At 38.0% G+C, this 21,610-nt stretch overlaps 2 protein-coding genes across 3 annotated transcripts in view; one reads left to right on the top strand and one right to left on the bottom strand.

Moving 5' to 3' along the window:
• Nucleotides 1-5,506: 5,506 nt before the first annotated feature.
• LOC139148259 (glutathione S-transferase Mu 1-like) lies at nt 5,507-16,190 on the top strand. Its single transcript, XM_070719607.1, has 9 exons — nt 5,507-5,741; nt 8,638-8,713; nt 9,009-9,073; nt 9,474-9,555; nt 10,066-10,166; nt 11,057-11,152; nt 11,744-11,833; nt 14,822-14,842; nt 15,483-16,190. The coding sequence occupies exons 1-9, from the start codon at nt 5,706-5,708 to the stop codon at nt 15,579-15,581; spliced, it is 666 nt and encodes a 221-aa protein (XP_070575708.1). The 5' UTR covers nt 5,507-5,705; the 3' UTR covers nt 15,582-16,190.
• A 1,904-nt stretch (nt 16,191-18,094) lies between these two features.
• LOC139148235 (acid-sensing ion channel 1A-like) overlaps nt 18,095-21,610 on the bottom strand; it is a 54,177-nt gene continuing 50,661 nt past the window's right edge. For both annotated transcript variants that reach the window (XM_070719548.1, XM_070719547.1), the window contains exons 10-11: nt 21,374-21,465; nt 18,095-20,673 (exon numbers count right to left, since the gene is read on the bottom strand). In XM_070719548.1, coding sequence (XP_070575649.1) covers nt 20,552-20,673; nt 21,374-21,465 — 214 coding nt within the window. In that variant the 3' untranslated portion in view covers nt 18,095-20,551. The remainder of the gene's footprint in view (nt 20,674-21,373; nt 21,466-21,610) is intronic.

The following is a 21,610-nucleotide window of genomic DNA, read 5'->3' as shown; positions in this document are numbered from 1 at the left end:
GGTCTCTAATGTATTGACATGATTCCATTTTCTTCATCCTTTATATCATGATGTGATCTTGCATTTTACCACACAAATGAATAAGATAAGGTTTTATGTGTAACGTTTGACAAGATACACTTAATTGAGCCTTTTCACCATGGGTACAATACAATTTTCCCAACCTTTCAAGATGGCAACGTCAACCTAAGATAAAGCTTTGCGTACAATTGAGACGTCACTCAGTCCGCCGATTTAATAAAAATATTTCAAAACTTTAACACAAATAATAGTAAAACTTCTATTGTGCAAACGACGAAGACGCTGCTACTGATGATGACTATGTTGTTCCTTATTTTTGAAGTAAAAAATATGATCTCTTAAGCTCAGTAAAATTAAATGATTGCCTTTAGATAAGGCTAATTGAAAAATTCTATCCAGAATTATCTCTTCCATATTTGTTGATTTTGATTAAAAATGCCTAAAATCAACAAAAAGGATATAAATATGTTTTTGTCATTTCATTACACGATGAACGCAATGTTAGGAAATAATATTTACTGTTTACCAATACTGACTCTACCCCTTAATGCCCCGTTATTTAATGTCATACAATGTAAGAGAAACCACATTAAATTTGAATAAACTTACCGCTGATGTTTGGCTTGCACAATCATGCAAATGTCCTATGGACGTTGTCCTCTGTTGCTCTACAGAAATATTTCATGTCGTATACGTGAAATCGGTAGATGAAGGTTTGAGGTGACCATTGACCAACCTTTTATTATTGGGTTTGACAAAGGGTATAGGGCAAAAGCTTTCCTGTCTTTTGCGTTATTTATTGAGCAAGCCGACTCGGCGCGGCCAGGCATCGTTCAATATACAGAAAGGGGGGATATTCGACACATTGTTGGTGTACCCACCCCTCCTTTCCTGCTTTAACATAGTTATAACACTCTCCGCCTCGTGCCCATTGTTCTAAATATCTTTTTGAATTTCCATAACAAAATATGTTATAATTATCACTTGCCTTTTTCTTTGACAAGTTTCCTATTTACAAGTTGCTTTGTTTAAAAGTGTCCGATTTACCAGTAAATCGCACGGTTCTTTTTTTAAAAGTGTCCGGTATAAAAGTAAATCAGACACTTTTAAACGAAGGAAGTCACGTGGTGACGAGTCAACAACCCAAAAAGCGACATGTTGACCAGAAAAAATTTATTTCACCATCAAGTACAATGCAAGGAAACTTTGAAGGAAGAAGACGCATCAGACTGAATGCATTTCTCAAGTACATCTCAAAGTCAATTACAGGTCAATCAGTGGCACATTTCGGCCAACCAATAAACCAATTTGCATCTTAAAAAAGAAAATCGTAAGAGGGGCAATTTTCAATTTTCAAATGATTTAATCATCTTGATTATTAACTTTGAGGCCTATTTTAAAATATAGGAAATATATATAGTGCCGCGACGATGACACTTTGCGGCCATCCAAATTTCCCTCTGACAAATTTGTTTCTAATAATGCAGTATTTTAGTCTTTCAATAAACTAAATGTCTAATTTTCCCTTTTCATTTTGGGCGTGGCTCAGTATCCTTTGATACTATGGCGGAAATAACTGTATCGATTTGGAATTTAGGTGTAACATTTATCTCTGCGTGACAAGATGTACTTCGGAAGGGGCTGGTAACTATAATTGAACAATATAATTTTAAAAATTAGCGGAAATAACATCGTCAAACGACCCACATAGTTATACTGGAAGAGAAGTAAACACTGGTTTTGGTTGGTAGAGTACGTGTACTTCAAGCAATGAATTTAAGTGGTTACATTCAGGCGCATGGAATTCAAGAACGGTTGATAAGGGAAGAAGTCACCGCGAAATAAGTGCTCCTCTCCTAAATGTTTTGCCCAGTGCGAGTGGTATCTCTGAACGAAATGTAAGACGATATAGTTTCCGACGTTATACAAACGCCTTCAATTTCAAAATTGGTTCTGTTCATTGCGTTCGTCGATCTTGAACCAGACTTTGACGTTGGAACCTCAACTTCAACTGAAAAAGACGAGCTGGTACGTACAAAAATTCACAGCTGAATAAATTGATCAGATAAAATTAAATGTGGATGCTGCGATCTGATTGGGCCGATGGCTGTCACAATTTTTTGTGCAACGTACAAGTTAGCGACATTCTCGGGAAGAGCGCAAAACTTTAATAGGTCTGCTCAGGTCAAACTGATTATACCGAACTTTCCTTTCCAGCGGCAACACAATTGGTTCTTTACATGTTCGTTACTCGACCCATTGAAAACAAGTTGCGAGCGCAAATAACTGTCACCATGGTCACAGTTATTTGTCAGAGGGAAATTTGGATGGCCGCAAAATGACATCATCACATCAGTATATACCTATTTTCCATATTTCAATCTCAGGTCAAATCTTAAAACTTCCTAACAGTTAATAATCAAGATGCAAATTGGTTTATTGGTTGGCCAGCATGTGCTACGGACTCAGGTCACAGTGAAATAACTGTTTAGATTGCAAATAGCACAATGTGGTACGGAAAGGGTATTGTTATCACGATCATTCGATGCTGAAATTACGAATGTGGAGTTTTCTGTCCCCTGTGGTGAAAGTTAAATTAACAGGCAAAGTCGCAGTACCACACTCATTTTGGTCGACTCCAGACATGTTGTTTTGTTTGTACTTGCAGTTTCAGTTGCAGGGGCGCCCTTCTCTGACGTGGCGGTACAGCTTGGCTTTCCGATTTTGGCGGTCGGCACTGACGTAACAGGATGAGATCTCTTTTCCATCTTTGACTTTGGTGGTTGAAGGGCATCGGGTACAGCCTTCGCTTGTTCTTCATTCTTCTAACCGCTGAATTTCTGTTTTTCAGTCAATCATGCCAGCGAGAGGTTTGGCTATAATGAAATATGTAGAGCAACTCCGCAATTGTTTGTGTGTGCTGCATGATGCTCAAAGTATACAACCCTAATGAGCCACGCGTGACTTCACCGTCGGTCTGCAAACACCTGTTCACGTCATTCAACCAATCAAATATAATTCATACAATTCAAATCAAACCAGATGCTCAACCACGTCATCGCACTACCATAGTAGCAATGATACAATTTGGTTTTTTTTAATCATCGATTATTTTTTACACTTTCGTTCAACAAGGTGACATAACGCCCCAATGTTTTCTGCCAACGCTTCAACTTATCTTTGCATTAAAACTACGAATCGAAACTTTCTGAGGGCAAAAAAGGCTCTAAAACTCTGCAAAATCGTGGTATAACACGGTAAGCAAACTCGTACTCGGTGGTATGGAATATAAAGGGACTGTGATGGAATTTAACGGTCAGTTTGCCATAAAATTCCAAAAAATCGCCTCCTACTCGTCCGCTTACCTATAGTAAACGGACCTTTATACTTTTTAGTTGCACGTTTATTGAGCATAAATGTAAGCCAACAGTTACATTAAGACCTTTGACATAGCAATGTGCGATTAATCAACAAAAGCAGTAGATACCGAAAAATTTGCATGATTTGGCACTCCGTTTATCACTCTTCGAAGCGTGTTCTGCCTGAACACACTGTGCTATAGGTGACAGTTTACTATGTCATGATTATCATTCAAAAATCGATTTTCTTAATCGACAAACAAGTCATCAATGACACGATAATCGAACAAATGTAACTCACATAGATTATACATGTATGATTAGTTGTCGGCTGAGGCCGCTTTGATTACACATGGACTGCATAGTCCAGACGTTCGCTAGTGTACTTTCTTTCACAAAGGGCGTCACTTTTTGCAATTCGCAGAAAATCAAATATATGAAAGTAATTACGTTGGCGTAATAGTGACAGGAAATGACAAAAAATAACTTCATATTTGGACAATGAGAAAATAGAACTGTGGAATCTTCGCGTGTGAGGCGAAAGAGATAACCATAACATTGTGGAAACACACAGTTGATGAAAATATGAAATCAGGAATGAAACATTGAAAATATATAAGTTTGCAAAGTTGCAGATTCCGTAGCACCTTACGATCATATAATTTTGAGCATAGCACAATACGTGGTTTTATTCGCGTCCCTATGGCTCCGACCCTTGTTTAAAGGTTCAGCTTCAGCATTTCCTCATAGGCGCATAACATTTGTGTACATTGAGTAGTGCACAAGTGTGTGGTATTAGGACAGCTAGCGTAAACTAACTGCTCGCCAGGACTCAAATTCAAATTTGACTAACATGAATATCATATATCATAGATGTAGAGCACACAGACTTCACATCTGAGATCTACCCCTCGGGCTTCTTTCTGCTTGCTGACGCGAATATGTACATGCCACCGGTTCAAATCTTCAAGAATGACGTGTGCGTCTCTTCAGTCTTCACTGCGAATTTGGGAATGATAAAGGTGCATAAGAGTCTTAATTTCATTGAACATCTCTTCATCATGGGCCCAGAGAGAATGATAGCAAGAGACTTGCTGGACTGACGGCAGCCAAATCATTGTGGCATGCATCATTTCGAACGATTCGCTGAGCTTCAGGCAAAGAACTCAAGAGGGACTGTCGACAGTCTACAGCCCGGTTTATGTCTCGATGGAGCATAGATTGACCACAGTCCCTCCACACACATGGAGGGACTGTGTATTGACCAATCAGCGAACCACAGTCGCCAACTTAATGAATAATTAACCGTGTAACGAGTTCGGAACTTTTCGGCCAGATGTCACCCTTTATGTTAAGTACTAGGTACTTTTTAGATGTAAACGTCACGTACATGGTTCAGTATGGTCGTGATGGCGACCTACACTAGTGGTTAGTACATTAAAAATTACTTCTTTTGATGGTATTTCTGGATAGGTACCGCTCCTAGAATTTGTAGTAATCAGGATTTGACCCTTATACAGCAACTTATTTGTCGCCAAATATCGCCTATTTTTGGCCAAATTTTAATTGAACTTTCCCAGCTGAAATATCATGGAGACTTTGTTAAAAGCGATGGGTCAACTGTTCCTGTCGGTCATCGGAGCACTGTGGAGCATGATTATTTTTCGATCATCACGCAATTCCTTGTAAGATTGACCCTTCTCAGACTCTTCACTCAACAACGCGCGTCGCATCAAATCGCCGAAAAATTAGTCAATAGCGGGAAAAGAGAACAAAAAACGTCCAAATACTCATTGTCGTACATGGTCGAGGGGTAAGACACGAAGAAAACTTAATCCTTACAATTTTGAAACGGGACTCGCGAGAACGTATCAAATAGACTCGGTCTTAGACAGTTCCGTGTATAGCCAACAGTCGCGCTCGATCGACTCGTTGATCTATCAGGGCAGATCGCCATCTCATTTCAAAGCGACCATATTACATATACGGTACGCCATTGGGTCTTCCCAACTATGCTGTATTGAGACAATACCCTGACTGGTCTAGGAACTTGCATGGGCAGGGCCATAAAAATAAAATGATAAAAAAAAATGATGGAAGTGTAGATAAACACGTAACAGCTTTAATGATTAACTTGATCAATACAGTGTACAGTTTCCTTGACACCTCAGGTCATTTCATTTGGCAAATCATATTTGCTCTCGCAAATACTTATTGATTTTAACGCTGGTAGGGATTACAAATCCACTCTTTCTGAGTTAACTCACATCTTTGGCAAGTACTCGTGTCTCTTGGAAGGAATTCTAAGAAAGGATTGCTATCACCATGCCAATGTTACTTGGTTACTTTAAAGTTCGTGGGGTAAGTAGCCCTTTAATGAGTCAACGAAGCGGTGTTGAGATGAATTGCACATTTTTTCTTTGTAGCTACACATAACCATGATGCGCAGTAAGTATTACTATGGTAGTGATTGAAATGGAGACTGAGAATATCACATGAAACGTGACTGGGCTGGCACTGGCTGGCATCGTCGTAGGTATATACAAAGTTTTTTTCTGGTTGACATTAGACACCCAACTCACGAGTCTGCTGAAGTTTGTAACGAGCACATGATGTCCGCTGAGAGTTTACTTCTTCAGACTTGTCAAGTTTGACATAATTTCCTTCACACCAATCCTTGTGTTTGTTCGTATCTACAGTTACATTACCAAACCATGAAATGATGATATGTGGTTTGGCGTGACCCCGATCAGCGCTTGAAGCAAATCCGACCTTATCTAAGAGTAAACTTTCAAATAAGTTATTTTTCGCAAACATGACACAGGTCTGCACATTTATGCCAAACAATCCTTTTTACGGTGAACTCACTTTCTATATTCTGTTTGCAGGTTAACAACAGTGATAAAATCAGGCAGACACATATTTAACCCTTTCCATGCCATAACCCGTAGTAGGTGAACGCCCATTTTGACTGGCTTGCAGGTTAAAATTAACAAGAGCACTGTACAAAAGGTCATTTTCGTAATTTTCAGTATATTTGTTTGTTTTTTATCAGGACAGGCCATTCAAATAAAATCAGAGATCAATTGCCGTATTCTTATCATCATAGTGCGGTTTAGTATTGCACCGGAGGAATCTCTATTAAATCGTTATTTGTCTTACATCTCCGTCAATACTCCCAGAACATTTCAAATCTCACCCCTTTATATAATCAAAGTGTACAAATTTAGTAGAATTATTTATACACACAATTTTGAGCCAACAATATTTTACTAAATTTTGAGATCTTATTTGAGAGAGAGAGAGAGAGAGAGAGAGAGAGAGAGAGAGAGAGAGAGAGAGAGAGAGAGTGAGAGAGAGAATATGAGCCTCCCTCTGGATAGGGATCGTAGCCGTCCTTGATATTTCCTAGGGTTTTAGAGGTTATTTTCCACCCTTTGTACACAATGATGAAACAATTTTGTGGGTTTTCAGTGGTTAGTTTTTTGTCTTTTCAGAGTAAGTTTGAAGCATTCTGATGACAATTTATCAGAAATGATTTCAAATCAAAAGTTATACTACAATTATTGTGCGATGCAATCAAGACATTAAAGTGGCACTCCCATTTGGTAACATTTTTAAAACACATTTTTTGTTGTCTGTTTTTAGGGGTGACTCACAGTCCCTCGGGGTACAGACGTATGCTGTTGCCCTCATGGCCAGTCAATATGTGTTTTGTAACACATCTCATCCGTAGCCATGCATAAGAACGTACTATACACAAAACTCAGTGTCTCATGTAGGCCTATGATGTAATATGGTGGAGTGGTTCGGTAAGAAAACGTTTTTCCTAACAGGATCGCAATACTTCTGCAAAACGTTCAATGCAGCTTTGTAGTTTTCGTCCGTTTCGAGTCCTTGTTGGAAACCAAAGCATTCAATTCTTCTTCAGAAAGTAGGATAAACCAAAAAAATTCTCGACTATCGTTTCGATCGGCCGCAGACGACATCTTTGTTTACATTCCGGTCCGTGCACGCATCAATGTCGTTTTTGACGTCAGCGGGCATCATTTTTCGGAACTGATGCCTGGCAGGCAACAGTTCAAACATATGATGCCTGATGACGCCGTTTACGTGGATCAGCACAAAAAGAACGCATCCCACGTGACTATCAATTGACGAATTAGAATACAGACTGCGGATGAGGTGTGTTACAACAAAAATTGTTTTTCGTTTTTTCGCCAAGTCAGTAAGACTCAGCTTTCTCCCACGGGGCATGACCGATCACTGACGCAAGTGGTACTGTGGCGTACAGCAGCGTCAGCGTAGACTCGTACTCCATAGCTTAGTTGACAATGGCCCCAGTGCCGAACGTTCGATGTTCGGAAGCTGAATTTAGGTGGGCCACCGGAATTCAAACTTTTACTTTTTTGAGGACATGTTTTTATCGATATCTTGCGATCCGCGCGCAGTCGCCACGTCAAATATCGACCATTGGCATTCAAAAAATGTGTTTTAAAAATGTTACCAAGTGGGAGTGCCTCTTTAAGCATGCTGAAGATAGCAAGATAGCAAGAAACGTTAGTTATGTATAATTATGTAATGTATGATTAAACAAATTATCAACACTTGCAGATTCTGTTCGTGTTAAAAGCTATATTTTCATGTTCTTTCTTATGAATATTTAGACTTGAGCCATTCTATCATATAACAATGCTACTCATACTTTTCACTGTTGACTTACCTACGAAACTGTGAAAAATTCCATGTAAAAAAATAGGAAAGCAAAACATTTTCAGTTACTCCCCAAATATTCAATGAAAACCTGAATCCCCTTCGACTACTCAAAAAACTTTAAACCTGCTCCCGAATTCCTCCATCCCCAATGTTGGTGAATGCAGTTTATTATTCAAAAAACAAATCAAGGCATTACGTTCATAGTTCTTAACATATTTCTGAATTAAAGAATGCTCTAAAACTGCAAATTCTCGATCTGAAGCTGCGTACGAATCTAGGAAACATTTTGGGCACCCTTCTTTCAATTTTTAGAGGCCAATAAGCAGCATCTATGTTGAGGAAATGCATATGAATGGCACCTTTTAAAGGAATTTCGAAGATTTAAATTTTTATTTCAAAGCAAGTCCCGAAGATGTTGCCAGGACCCTTCTGCCCTATGGAACGTCTTCAGAAGTGGGTCAGACTTCAAGGGGTTAGAAATAAGTAATATCAGCATTTACCTTAAAGTTGGCAAATTCGTGCATATTTGCTTCCCTTTTAGCTTGTTCAACCAATCCGCTGTATCCTCGAATATGCAGGCATAGATTATGAAGAGAAATTTTACGAACTTGGACCAGGTAAGCCGTAAATTGTTATTTCGTGCGGCGTTCCTTTGAAACATATTGAGGCGAAGACAGTGAATATTCCTTTAATTGTCGTCACCAAAAGCACTTCGAATGAAATATGAAGAATAGAACCGTTTTCAAAACTCATGTGAAGAGAGAGTTCAGACAATGAAAGGCTTGTAGGTTGAAGGAAAGAAATACACCAAGGTTACTGCAACCATACTTTATAAAGCTGATGATTGTTGAAACGACACTCACCTTTGGTCATATAGTCTGCATCTTGACAATAACTCTTCATTCATTATAGCGCCCGAGTGCAGCAAAGAGAGTTGGTTGAAAGAAAAACACAACTTGGGGTTAGCATTTCCAAATGTAAGTACCTTGAAAGCAAGTGGATTTGTTGCCTCTTTAAACTTTTTCAGTGACTCTACAGAGAAATCAGATCACAATTTGCGGTAACAGACAATGCCATCCTCGCGACCTCGGAATTGTCCTACTTGCACCAAGGAATGTGAATAGGTGTGACAGCTGCGAAGAAGGGATGCAAACTCAGCAAAGAAATTGAAAATACCGGAAACCTGATATATATATATATATATATATATATATATATATATATATATATATATATATATATATATATATATATATATATATATATAATTGTCGTACATCTGTCTATAATTATAGATGTTTTTCCCACATCTCTTGTCAATAAATCAGCTGTAATACTATGTCATGTCATGTGACCCGTTTGTGACATTTATTTCAGGTGCCATATTTGATTGATGGAGATATCAAGCTGACACAGAGCAATGTGATACTGAGATATTTAGCCGGAAAAGCAAACCTTCGTAAGTATCTATGAAGGAACTATTTCGTCTACATTTAATAATTGTTGTCAATAATTTGAGACGACTGAGTAGGGATGCAAGTTCTCACAAAGAATGTTCTAGACGACATGATACATGTAGGTCTTTGCTGTAGTTATGTATATCAGACTTGGCAAAGGCGAAGAACTGGCCTTTTTGTGGAATGTTTCAATATCAATTCAATGTGAAGGCAAACCGACGTTTCGCGATTTTTGATATTGGAATGTGCTCATGACAGCACCTGTCATTGCGAAATTTGTCGTATAAAATGTCGAGGACAAATACTGCAGCAAAAATCCCCAGATACCAACCAAATGGAATTCAGGTTTCCGGTCTGCGCACGAGGTCTATAACTTATCAGTATATATAGGGACTTACAAAGTTTTAAAGAAATTGGGACATTTAGTAACTTTAAATAGATAGGACATCGTCCTAAAGGTATAGAATCTGCCAAGAGCGGTTGCCCACGTCTCGATATTATCTGTTTGACAGTGGGCGCCAACGATGTTGAAAGAATGCGAGCGGACTGGGTGAATGAAGTGGCTAGAGACATTAGAATCAAGATGGCGACGGCTGCCTTCGATCCTAAGTGGGTAGGTCGATCACGACATAACTGCACTAGCAATGAGTTCCTCATCGCCATTTGCCAACGTTTCTGTTCAAACGAACCTCCACAGACCCATGTTTCTACTTTAATCCTGACTCAAAGTACTAGTGATTTCCCATAATACATTATGATTTGTACCAACGTAGATTTCCCTGTGAAGTCTGTCATGTCTCCCATGTGTAGACAAAGTCCTGGACTAAAAATTCTGAAAACGTACTTTTAAAAGCACCTTTCTTCTGAATTCCCATTTCAAAGGATCAAGAAAATTGTACTTGATTGAGAGAGGAGGTAGCATTTTTGTAAATTTTCCACTGATTGTATCGTCAGCCTTACAGAATAAGGTGATGGAAAGTAGGGAGACTAGTTGCATCTGTTTTATAAAACAAAAGGATATTGATTTTTTCCAAATAAAAAAAGAAAAAGAAATTTACATGCTAACTTTTTTCGGAGAATGACCCTTCAGTTGGTCATAACTTGCTTCCCAAAACTTACAGTGACATTTGTAGAACCTGCAGAATGTGACTTGTATGGTTATTTAATGGTTTCTTTGAAATTTATCCTACAATATTTCACGTACTTTTAATAAATATAATTAATCAATTATCTAGGACTTCACATTATTGCTTTTATGCAGAACTGAAAAAGTTAAAAGAAAACTAACCCCGTTGGTACAAATCAAACGGCATTGTGGGTAATTTATTTTACTGTAACGCATTCTAATAAGCTGTTAGGTAGAAATGGCAAATGTTTAAAAGACATCAATTTAGATACACGTAAGTATGCCTTCCTTTTTTGAAAACAGGTATATGTTCCTCGTCGATATTGCCTAATATCAATAAGGCAGAAATGCTAACGACATTATTTGTATCATAACAGGAAGAATTGAAACCGGGCATTGTGAAGTATGCAGGCGAAATGCTTACATCTTACTCCGATTTCCTTGTTGGAAATAAGTGGTTCGCTGGGGACAATGTAGGTGAATTCGAATACATTTTCCTGTACATTTTTGCGTCGCAACTTTTCTATAGCTGTATTACTGCTTGGATAATGATTAAGTGTAGCAACTTCAGTCTCTCAATATCAGTCAACTTTCTAGAACACGTATGTCCAGTGATATTTGTATTTAGTGGTTATATTTGTATGGTAGTATTCAATACTTTAAGTAAAATTAAGTCCAAAATAAGTACAAATTTGACAATTTAGTATAATTGAACATGTCATCACGACCCCTTACAGCAAAAGACCCGTAAGGCCATGTTAGAAAAGCTACGCTTAAAATCATCTGGAGACAATTATAATACTAGATAATGACGCACCGGGAGAATATGTTTGGTAATATACTCGTGTATTAATACATTCAGAAATATATTAATCAACATTTGGGGGGGGGGGGGGTTGGGCGGGGGAGAGGCTAGTTTTAATACGTCCTGCTAAGCCTGAGCTTTGCCCCAAAACCGTGCTTCAGTACAATATACACTACGTCGGTCAACGTTTGATATTTCTGATGCAGCAGATAAAACCTTGAATAGTACCATCGTTACCTTTTCATCCGACTTATCACAGCTTACCTACGCCGATTTCGTCATGCACGAACTATTGGATAGATTTCTAATGGTTGATTCTAGCCTTTTGGACGGCTACAAAAACCTACAGGTAAGTGATGCAAGTGCATTAGTGTTATATCTGTCACCAACGGGGACGATTGCTCCCTGTACGATGTTATCCCAGAAGACATAGTGCGTCTGTGATTGTGTCTGTTCAGAATACAGTGAATGAAGCTCCGAGACAGCCTGTCTTTGGTCTATATAAAAGTAAAAACTCACATTTTTCTGGTTCAAAATATACTCCAGAGAGGTAAATTTATTCACTGTGTTTATTCCTCATATGTGTGGGATGCAACACGTGTACAAAGGAAGCGTTAGGCGTCAAAATGATTTGGACAGAGCATTTCCCCTGAAACTTACAATTTCTGTTACTGTGAATTCACGTAGGAGAGTTAGGGACAAGTGACATTGAATGTTTTGTACGGTGGCCCAAAACTACCTGTTCTCCGCATTCAAAGTCTGCGTCGCATTCAATTGTTTTTCTCTCACATATGTCTCCGCATTCAAAGTCTGCGTCGCATTCAATTTTTTTTCTCTCACATATGTCTCCGCATTCAAAGTCTGCGTCGCATTCAATTGTTTTTCTCTCACATATGTCTCCGCATTCAAAGTCTGCGTCGCAATCAAATGTTTTTCTCTCACATATGTCTCCGCATTCAAAGTCTGCGTCGCAATCAAATGTTTTTCTCTCACATGTGTCTCCGCATTCAAAGTCTGCGTCGCAATCAAATGTTTTTCTCTCACATGTGTCTCCGCATTCAAAGTCTGCGTCGCAATCAAATGTTTTTCTCTCACATATGTCTCCGCATTCAAAGTCTGCGTCGCAATCAAATGTTTTTCTCTCACATGTGTCTCCGCATTCAAAGTCTGCGTCGCAATCAAATATTTAACTCTCACATATGTCTCCGCATTCAAAGTCTGCGTCGCATTCAATTGTTTCTCTCCTAGATGGGCGTCGCAGTCAGTGATTTTGTCACCAACACATGAGGGCGCTGGCAAATTTTTGTGAGCGTGACCCTCGCTCCATGACCCCTGATTGCATCCGGAAAAAGTATCACTCTTTCAGTGTTCGTGATCGCGAAAAGCTCATTGATTTCGAAGGTAAGTTACAAAGTTATTCATTGTATTGTAAGCTTATGGGGTTAATGATCTAGCCACCGTCTAGCCCTGGATGTATTGGCAGTTGTGGGACGGGCTGCCGTTTTACATTCGGACGCTCATGTGGGACCCATTATGATGCGCCCATACTGGTGAGCAGCGTACCCCCTTGGCTAGATCATTAACCCCATAAGCTTACAATACAATAAATTACTTTGTCACTTACCTTCAAAAATGAGCTTTTCGCGATCACGAACACTAAAAGAGTGATACTTTTTCCGGATGCAATCATGGGTCATGGAGCGAGGGTCACGCTCACCAAAACTTGCCAACGCCTTCATGTTGGGTGACAAAATCATTGACTGCGACGACCATCCACAGGCGGCCCAATCACTATTAATAAAGCTTATTATTGAGTTTTTCTCAGTTTTCTCTGTCACTGTCAGTCCCTCTCCTTTTCTTCATGCTCTGACTGATCGTAGTAAATAAAATAAATGACTACATCGCCTAACCTAGCCTCTTGACTCTTTATTTATTTTACACCCCATTACAAGCATGTTTATCTCTCATATACACATCTTGTAATTAATTAGTCAACACAACTAATAATCCGTGGACTTATCAAGGGTTGGTCAACATTGGAAAGATAGAGATGTAAATGAAAAAGGGGTTTCAGTAACCTTCCTATCTTTCGCGATGTTGACTAACCTATAAAATCCCTGATAAGTCCACGGATTAGCATAATTAGTCATGTGACTAATTAATTACAAGATGTGTGTATATGAGAGATAAACGTCCTTGTAATAGGGTGTAAAATAAATAAAGAGTCAAGCGGCTAGGTAAGGCTATAAAGTAATTTCTTTTTATTTCCTACGAACAGTCAGAGCGTGAAGAAAGGGAGAAGAACTGATAGAGAAAACTGAGAAAAACTCAATAATAAGCTTATTAATAGTGTTTGGGCCGCCTGTGGCCCATCTAGGAGAGGAACAATTAACTGCGACGCAGACTTTGAATGCGGACACATATGTGAGAGAAAAACAATTGAATGCGACGCAGACTTTGAATGCGGAGACATATGTGAGAGAAAAACATTTGATTGCGACGCAGACTTTGAATGCGGAGACATATGTGAGAGAAAAACATTTGATTGCGACGCAGACTTTGAATGCGGAGACATAAGCTTATGTGAGAGAAAAACATTTGATTGCGACGCAGACTTTGAATGCGGAGACATATGTGAGAGAAAAACAATTGAATGCGACGCAGACTTTGAATGCGGAGACATATGTGAGAGAAAAACAATTGAATGCGACGCAGACTTGAATGCGGAGAACAGGTAGTTTTGGGCCACCGTATTTTTGGGATTCAGTGTCAAATTTCATTCAGTGAAGCAGTAAATATCTGCTGGCCTGTTCAACGTATGGTGTGTGGGAGCAAAAAAACCAAAAGTACGGCTGAGGGTAGCTATTGGACAATGCAAAGTACCATCTGTGTGCAAATGAAAGCACAGAGGCTATAGTTTATTTTCATTTGTAGTTATAGTTCAGTATGTACAATCACTGTTGTAATTAATCCCGAAGATTTGGAGTTTTCTTTAAATTCTTCCACTACTCAGGAAACTAAAACCTGGTAGTGCTAACAAAGATATCTAAGCATAAAAACAAGTGCTTTTAAAATATCTTCAAGACAAGTGAAGGTACAGAGATGTTTAACTTACTTAAAAATCGGCGACGATGTTAAAATGGGGTAAAGACTATAAAGCAGAGAGAGTTCGTATGCAACACAACTACAGTAGACGAACAGAAGAACGTTGACAGATACAGACCTAAAACAAAGACACGAACAGAAACCAAAAAATAATTATCCTTCTTTCTATACGGCTAAGTAAAATGACATCTTAATTTGTGATACTAGATTTTTCTCTATTTCCCCACGCCAGGACCTAAAGGATCGATTTGAGGTTAGTACGACCGAGCTTCAAAAAGTCAGATTCCGTGTTTGCATGCACCAACATTCAGTTTACAATGGTGGATACTTTCGACTACTGTGCCGATTGTATCGTAATTGTCTGGAACTTTGAAGATACATTCGATGCAGTCATTAAATTGACAGAAGATAACCTGCAAATTGATAGCTAGTTGAGTCTAAATTTTGATGATGACGAGGTCACTATTTAACCAAGCGGCCTTGCATGCAAACGTTGGATTGGCAAACTGTACATGTAATCTCCAAAGATATCAAGCCTACTTCATGTCAGAAATTACAACCTGTACCAATATTGGCAAGCTGGCTAGGTAAAAGGTAAAACATTGAAAAAGAAAGACTAAAACAGAAGATGATGATGAGGGCGCTGTTCTTCACTCCAACAGTAGATTTAAACCAATTTAAATTACAGGATAAACACACTATGTTTTGCTGCAGCATATTCTGCTCAATGCATGGTTGAAAGCAAATTTGGCAGCGTCACTCATGATGACTCAGACCTCGAAGTCACTGCCACTCTTTTTACCTGCTGCCTTGTTACGTGGTATCGGAGGATGAATCTAAATGTCACTTTTTACTTATATCATAAACAGTAATGATTCTATGCTTCATTGCAGGCTATTCCGGCGATCGCAGCCTACAGAAAAACGGACCTTTGTAAGAGTTTTCCAATCTACACGGAGGCTGCTACATTCGGCGGAGTTGTCAATGATTAATCGCTGTTTCAGATATTCGGGATAAAATTTAGCAAACCTGATATGTTAGTAAAGTCAAGAAATATTTGCTTTCCTATTCTACAGAAGCGAATGCCCATTTTCAATTGCCACCCTGTCGTTTATTAATATAATTCGCTTTTCTTCATCCAATATATCATGACGTGATCTTGAATTTTAACATATAAACGGTTAATACATGCTATTTTTGTAGGTTCTTTTGAACATCTTAAGCATTTTATGATACAGTATGTTTGTAGGTACATGTACATTGGATAATGTTGTACAAAATTCACTTATTAAGTATGTAAAATTTAATTCAGTTCTTTAATACATCGACGAAAAATACAAGAAATAAACATACTCGATTCTTTGTAGCAACGTCATTAGCTCTATTGTATTTACGGATTGCAATCATAGTGATCACAAGCAGATCACACAATAAAGATTTGTCCTCTTGAACCAAAGCAACGTTCTCAAAAAATATGATTCTGAACCGGGCCTCTGTCAAAATGTGCGGAAAGACGCTCTCGAAGTGTTTAAAATGATATTGACCAAAGCTATATTTTATTGATATGTTTAACTTGAATTTTGTTGTTACTGAACCAATTATAATTGAAAAAAGTGCTCGAAAGTCCTACTACCGGCTTAAGAAAGGGAGAACCGCAACTTACGACGAACGCACATATACCTAAAAACACTAAACATTACACTTTCTTATGCGTAATCTCATGCTTTCGAATTGCCGTATATCATCATCACATCTCAATTGTCATATTATCAACGCTAACATTCGTTCTCACATTGGCATAGGTAGACAATAAGGTACCTATCGATAGCCATTTTGAATGATTGAAATGTAAGTGCTGAATAGAAGCAAATATGTCTGTAACGTTCACTTAATCTGGGCAACGAATTGACATGCATATCCGCGATCATTGCCCTGAACCTTTTTAATAATTCAGTACATAAGTACCTGTACAATACGATTTTACCAAACCTTTTTTAATTCCAAGAAACTTAAAATCCAAAAAACCTCTTGATCTCAACTTCAACGCAAACTCAAACAAATCTTTAATGGGGTTTTTATAATTGTTTTGTATAGAGCACATATCTACAAGTACATGTGATCAAAGCGCTTTACAGTTTTTTGTAACCCCTGGTCACTGGACCTAATATGATTCCACTCAACTCCCTGGGGAGCAAATAAAAGCTCACATGTGCAGCCAATCAGCGCTGCAGAGCTAAACGCACACATTACAACCACTGTCCTACCAGGTACCCATCACTCCTGCGTGGGGAGAAGCAATGAGAAATAAAGTGCCTTGCTCAAGGACACAACACCATAGCCATGTCGGGAGTCGAACTCACCATCCTGTGATCATGCGTTTACTACTTAACTCACTGGTCCATGATGCCTCCATCTTCCAAATCTTTGCGTCTCATTGAAACGTCACTCAGTCCGCCGATTCAATAAATAATAAATGCGTGACATATTTATTGGAAATATGACACACAAAAAAGTAAAACCACAATTCCGAGGACGAATATGCCTTTACTGATGATAATGATAACTTATCACATGCACAAGCCAAGTTTGTCGTCTCCAAACAAAAAATACGGGATTTATTCTCTGGTCGTTCTACGTCACGACAACCCGCGTTTATGTCATCAATTTTGATGCGTCGGACCTTTTTTTTTGGTCGATCTTCGTGTGTGCTCGTAAATATGTAAACAAACAACATGGCGGCCGATGTTTCTCCACGATCAAAAGTCATGTAATGAAATCGATATTTTCACAGACTACGACGTTACTAATCCGAACAATGTAAACACAAGAGTGTACCGCCTGTATATTCCGAAGGAATTACCTGGATAATTTGCGGAAACACGAACTCGAAGTGGTCGCGTATAGCCTATCGTGGGTTCCGTACGCATTGCAAACAGGCGCGACCTTTACAGTGTCCGCACCGTCGAGATTCAGTCGATATTTGTTCCCGAAAAATAGCGTATCTTCGTCTGTAATAAATTTCTAGGACTATGCTATCTTTGAAATAGATTATAACTTTGCGGAAGGTAGCCTAGCTACGTGTAGACCGAGAGCTGTCATTTGCTCCACACACGAACGAACGTGAGTACTAACGCACACGACGGACGACTGGAATGATTGACAACTTGTGCACGGCGTACTGATATTTATTCCTAAAGTAGTTCAAAGTTTAAAAGCGGAATCGTCATGGAAAACTTATTTATTTTGCAAAAAATAACGAATTCTTGGCTTGTGCATGTGATAAGTACATTATTCCCTAATATTTTCTTCGTTCAGCTCGGAAAATACTCGTGACGTAATGTCCGTGTCACCACGAGTCGAAGACTCGTGATGACACGGTCATTACGTCACTCGTATTTTCCTTCGTTGAACGAAGAAAAATATTAGGGAATAATATCTAATTGTATGATTAATAATTGGGGTCAAAATAGGCCGGAATCTGATTGAAAACATCTTCTCAAAATCGTTGTTTTTGTCAAAGTTTATTAAGATGCCTAAAATCAACAAAATAATATAAATATTACAATGCATTTTGTTCTTGTCAATTTAATACATGATGAACACAAGTTTAGGAAATAATGTTTACTGTTTACTATTACTGACTCTACCCCTTAGTGCTAGAGCCCAGTTATTTAATGTCACAAAATGTACGAGAAAATGCGCTAGATTTTAATAAAATTACCACTAATGTTTGTCTTGCAAAGTCATACAAATGTAATATATTTTGAACATTCTCCCCTTTCGACATGAAGAAATACATTATTTTAGAGTATTTATGCGAAATGTCAAGAAACAGAAATGGCATATATTGAGGGACCTGTCTTCTGCCTTATACCCATCCATTATATCTTTATTTACACGAAGAAGTGAACACTTCTGGTCAACTTCGTTGACAACGTTGAATTTTTGCAATAAAATTCTCAGGGAGTGATGTAAACTCACAACATCAACTGCAGCATTGGCCACGGTGAAGTAGGGGGAAAAGATGGAAAATCCATTGGTTAGGTATCTGAAAACACACAAATTTGAGATTTTCAACTTAGCGCATGTCACAAACTGCTTCGCAAGTTCGCAGTTCATCGTCGTTGGTTTAATTACACCTGTTTTTCAAGTTGATTTGAGGCAGGTTTGCAATATACCGAGGTACCTATAGGGACTGTGTATAGGCATATTTTCTGTTCACGGTTGCCCCTTCATATCGCTTTGAAATTTCAAAGGCGTTTTATCTATATGAAATCGTATAATTGCAGTTAAAATGTGAAGATGCAACACTATAAATCAAACTTAAGACTGTGATTCATGTAATAAAATAGTGGTCATCGACACAAGTATGATTAAGGCCGATTCCTCCCGGATGACGTTATAAATTTCTATTGACTTGATAGTGATTAAATTACAGGAGCCCATAGGACAGTTAGATACTCACTACTTTTTAGATAAGGCTTTTTAATCTAAGAAATGGAGCTCATTCTGAAGCTCATGTTCTTTCCACCGGTGAAAATCACAAATGCAATTTTTTCCATCAGAATAAACATAGAGATAGCGTCCATTTTCAATTTCAATATTAAATTTAAAGTAACACAAACACATAACCCCAAAAAAGAACCTTTGCGGCGACCCCCCTTTTAATTTTTGGTTTCGAAAGAAAGTGGTTTAATCTTTCGTGTACGATAATTTTGACCAAAACTTTTAGGCTTTCGATTTCGAGGTGCATGAAAAGTTTAAGTAATCTTTGACTTGACATGTATTCAAATTTATTTTATTGACTAAAAGCTCTCCGATAACGCTTCGCTCAGACCGAGAGAACGAATGTGGACCATTTGATCGAAGTTTCAGTGTTTCGTAAAAAAGTCAAATTTTAGTTTTCTTTGCATACTATTAAATTTACAAGCATTAATAATTAGGGAAGTAAATGTTCTTGGGAAAGCTATTCAATCAGATTTCAGGAAAATAGTCTTTAATATCCAAATTTCCGCCAGAAGGGAATACCTTACCCATACCCTTATCTGCTCAAATATCCTTTATGATGAAACAATATCATTCATAATCGATAAACCATGCACAAATGTTGACACAACAATGTTATTAAAATGTTCGTACTCTTTCAAAACTTGTCAAAAAGTAAACAAATCCTCTAAATTTCTCACAACGTTGCTTTTTTTGGAACTTGTAGTCCTTGTAAAGCGCGTTGAGTACAAATTTAAAATCAAATCCCACATCATTCACCTCAAAGGCTGTTTTACTGTGTTAGATATGTCGCTGTCTTTTATAAATCTTTCACTATTAGAAATGGCAGTATTTGAGCTTTCAACGAATACCAGTATGTATTCTAGCAGCCGTTATATGTTATCTCTACCTGTGTCCTAGGTTTGCCACATAGTATACGGAAACATATGCAGCTCAAATTGACTAAGAAGAAACATTAAATCTCAATATACCTAATACTTACACTTTGTTTTGTGTTCATCTCATACACCTAATCAAAGTAACCCCTACACTCACCTCAAATTTGCTAATTACGAAAGAAATCACGATTATCTCATAGTAGTTCCGCAAAAAAATTAAACAAATCAACGCAATAAATTGCTTACAATTCCATATGACTGTCTAAGATAGGATTTTTCTAACACTTGCTGTTCTTTCTAGAAAGAGCATCGTTTCAGCTTTTGAGATACATACGTTTTATGGTATGCCATGCTTGTTCATTACGCAGGTAATAAAGTACCCTCATCCCTACTCTTATTTTCCTATTTTGGGCAACTTCAAAACAAGCAAGTCAAAACTGGCTCAAAATAGGCAGTGCACCCAAAATAACTAAAGATAACATCTTTATGTTCAGCTGGTCCTAATAACAAAAATACCTATATACTGCGTTTGGACCAGCAGTTTGATTACAGAACATAAGATGCTGCATAAAAAGGAATTATTTGTTTTCTCTCTTGCTGAGTTTCTTCATCCAGAATTGTACTATGAAGAAATCGATGATTTCCAAGAATGTTACCATGCTTGCCCCGAAGAACAAGCCAAGAGATCCTCCAATGTCACCTGAAAAAACAAAAACAAAAAAAACACAGAGATATGAATAGCCTCGAGTGTACACCTCGATTATGTTGTTCTATTAAGACGTAAAACTTTTATCATAACACAATATTAACTGTACTTTTTTAATAAATATGATGGTGAGAACAAATATGCGACCTAAAATATTTAGATATTCATAATACGTGATAGTGTATCCTTACAATAGCACCAGAGATCTAAGTATTTCGACCATTTCAACCCTCCTCGGTAGGTAAATAAATTTCTAAACATATATGTGACAAATCCTGGGACTGGAGCATTTTGGCTATCCGTCTACACAGATAAGATAGAAAAAAACACTAACTTTCCAAGAAGCCGTGGACCATTAAATCACGTGCATGACAAATGAACATTGCGTTGTTATAACACTCATATTCGCTCTAACTATATGCAATGGTTGCGCTATTGAAACCGTGAAACTGTTTACGTCTGACATTCAATAAACCATCATCGCATACTTTTATGAACTATATTGTTGTCAAAAACGTGTTTGCATTTAAACCCTCTACAGAACATTTCAACAATGTATTGTGAAGTTCCTATCATCATCGTTTGTACTTTTAAACGGTCATTTAGTGGAGGGTAATTGAGATAAAATGCACTGATTTTGATGCGCGTGTTGAAATTATCGACGGTCCCAAAATATAATAACAGGCATACGTACAGACAAGGTTGAATGAGTGATATCCTGGCTGCTGTACAATCGTGTTCACTTTCAGGTCTTCGAAGTAAACGGTAACCTTTGATAAGTTTTCCCTAAAGCAAAGTTATGATTAATTATGTTAATTGACAAAAATAATCCACGCTTGCAGTATATTTAAAAAAGGGAATGGCCGCTATTTAAATCTACCACCGAAGTCTTGTACTGAACTTCTCGTATCCATACAAAACGGTCGCAAGG

The sequence above is a fragment of the Ptychodera flava genome, chromosome 13 (genome assembly GCF_041260155.1).
Source record: "Ptychodera flava strain L36383 chromosome 13, AS_Pfla_20210202, whole genome shotgun sequence".
In the NCBI taxonomy this organism is placed as follows: Eukaryota; Metazoa; Hemichordata; class Enteropneusta; family Ptychoderidae; genus Ptychodera; species Ptychodera flava.
The sequence above is the reverse complement of the archived record's forward strand: the minus strand, read 5'-3'. Positions and strand labels throughout refer to the sequence as shown.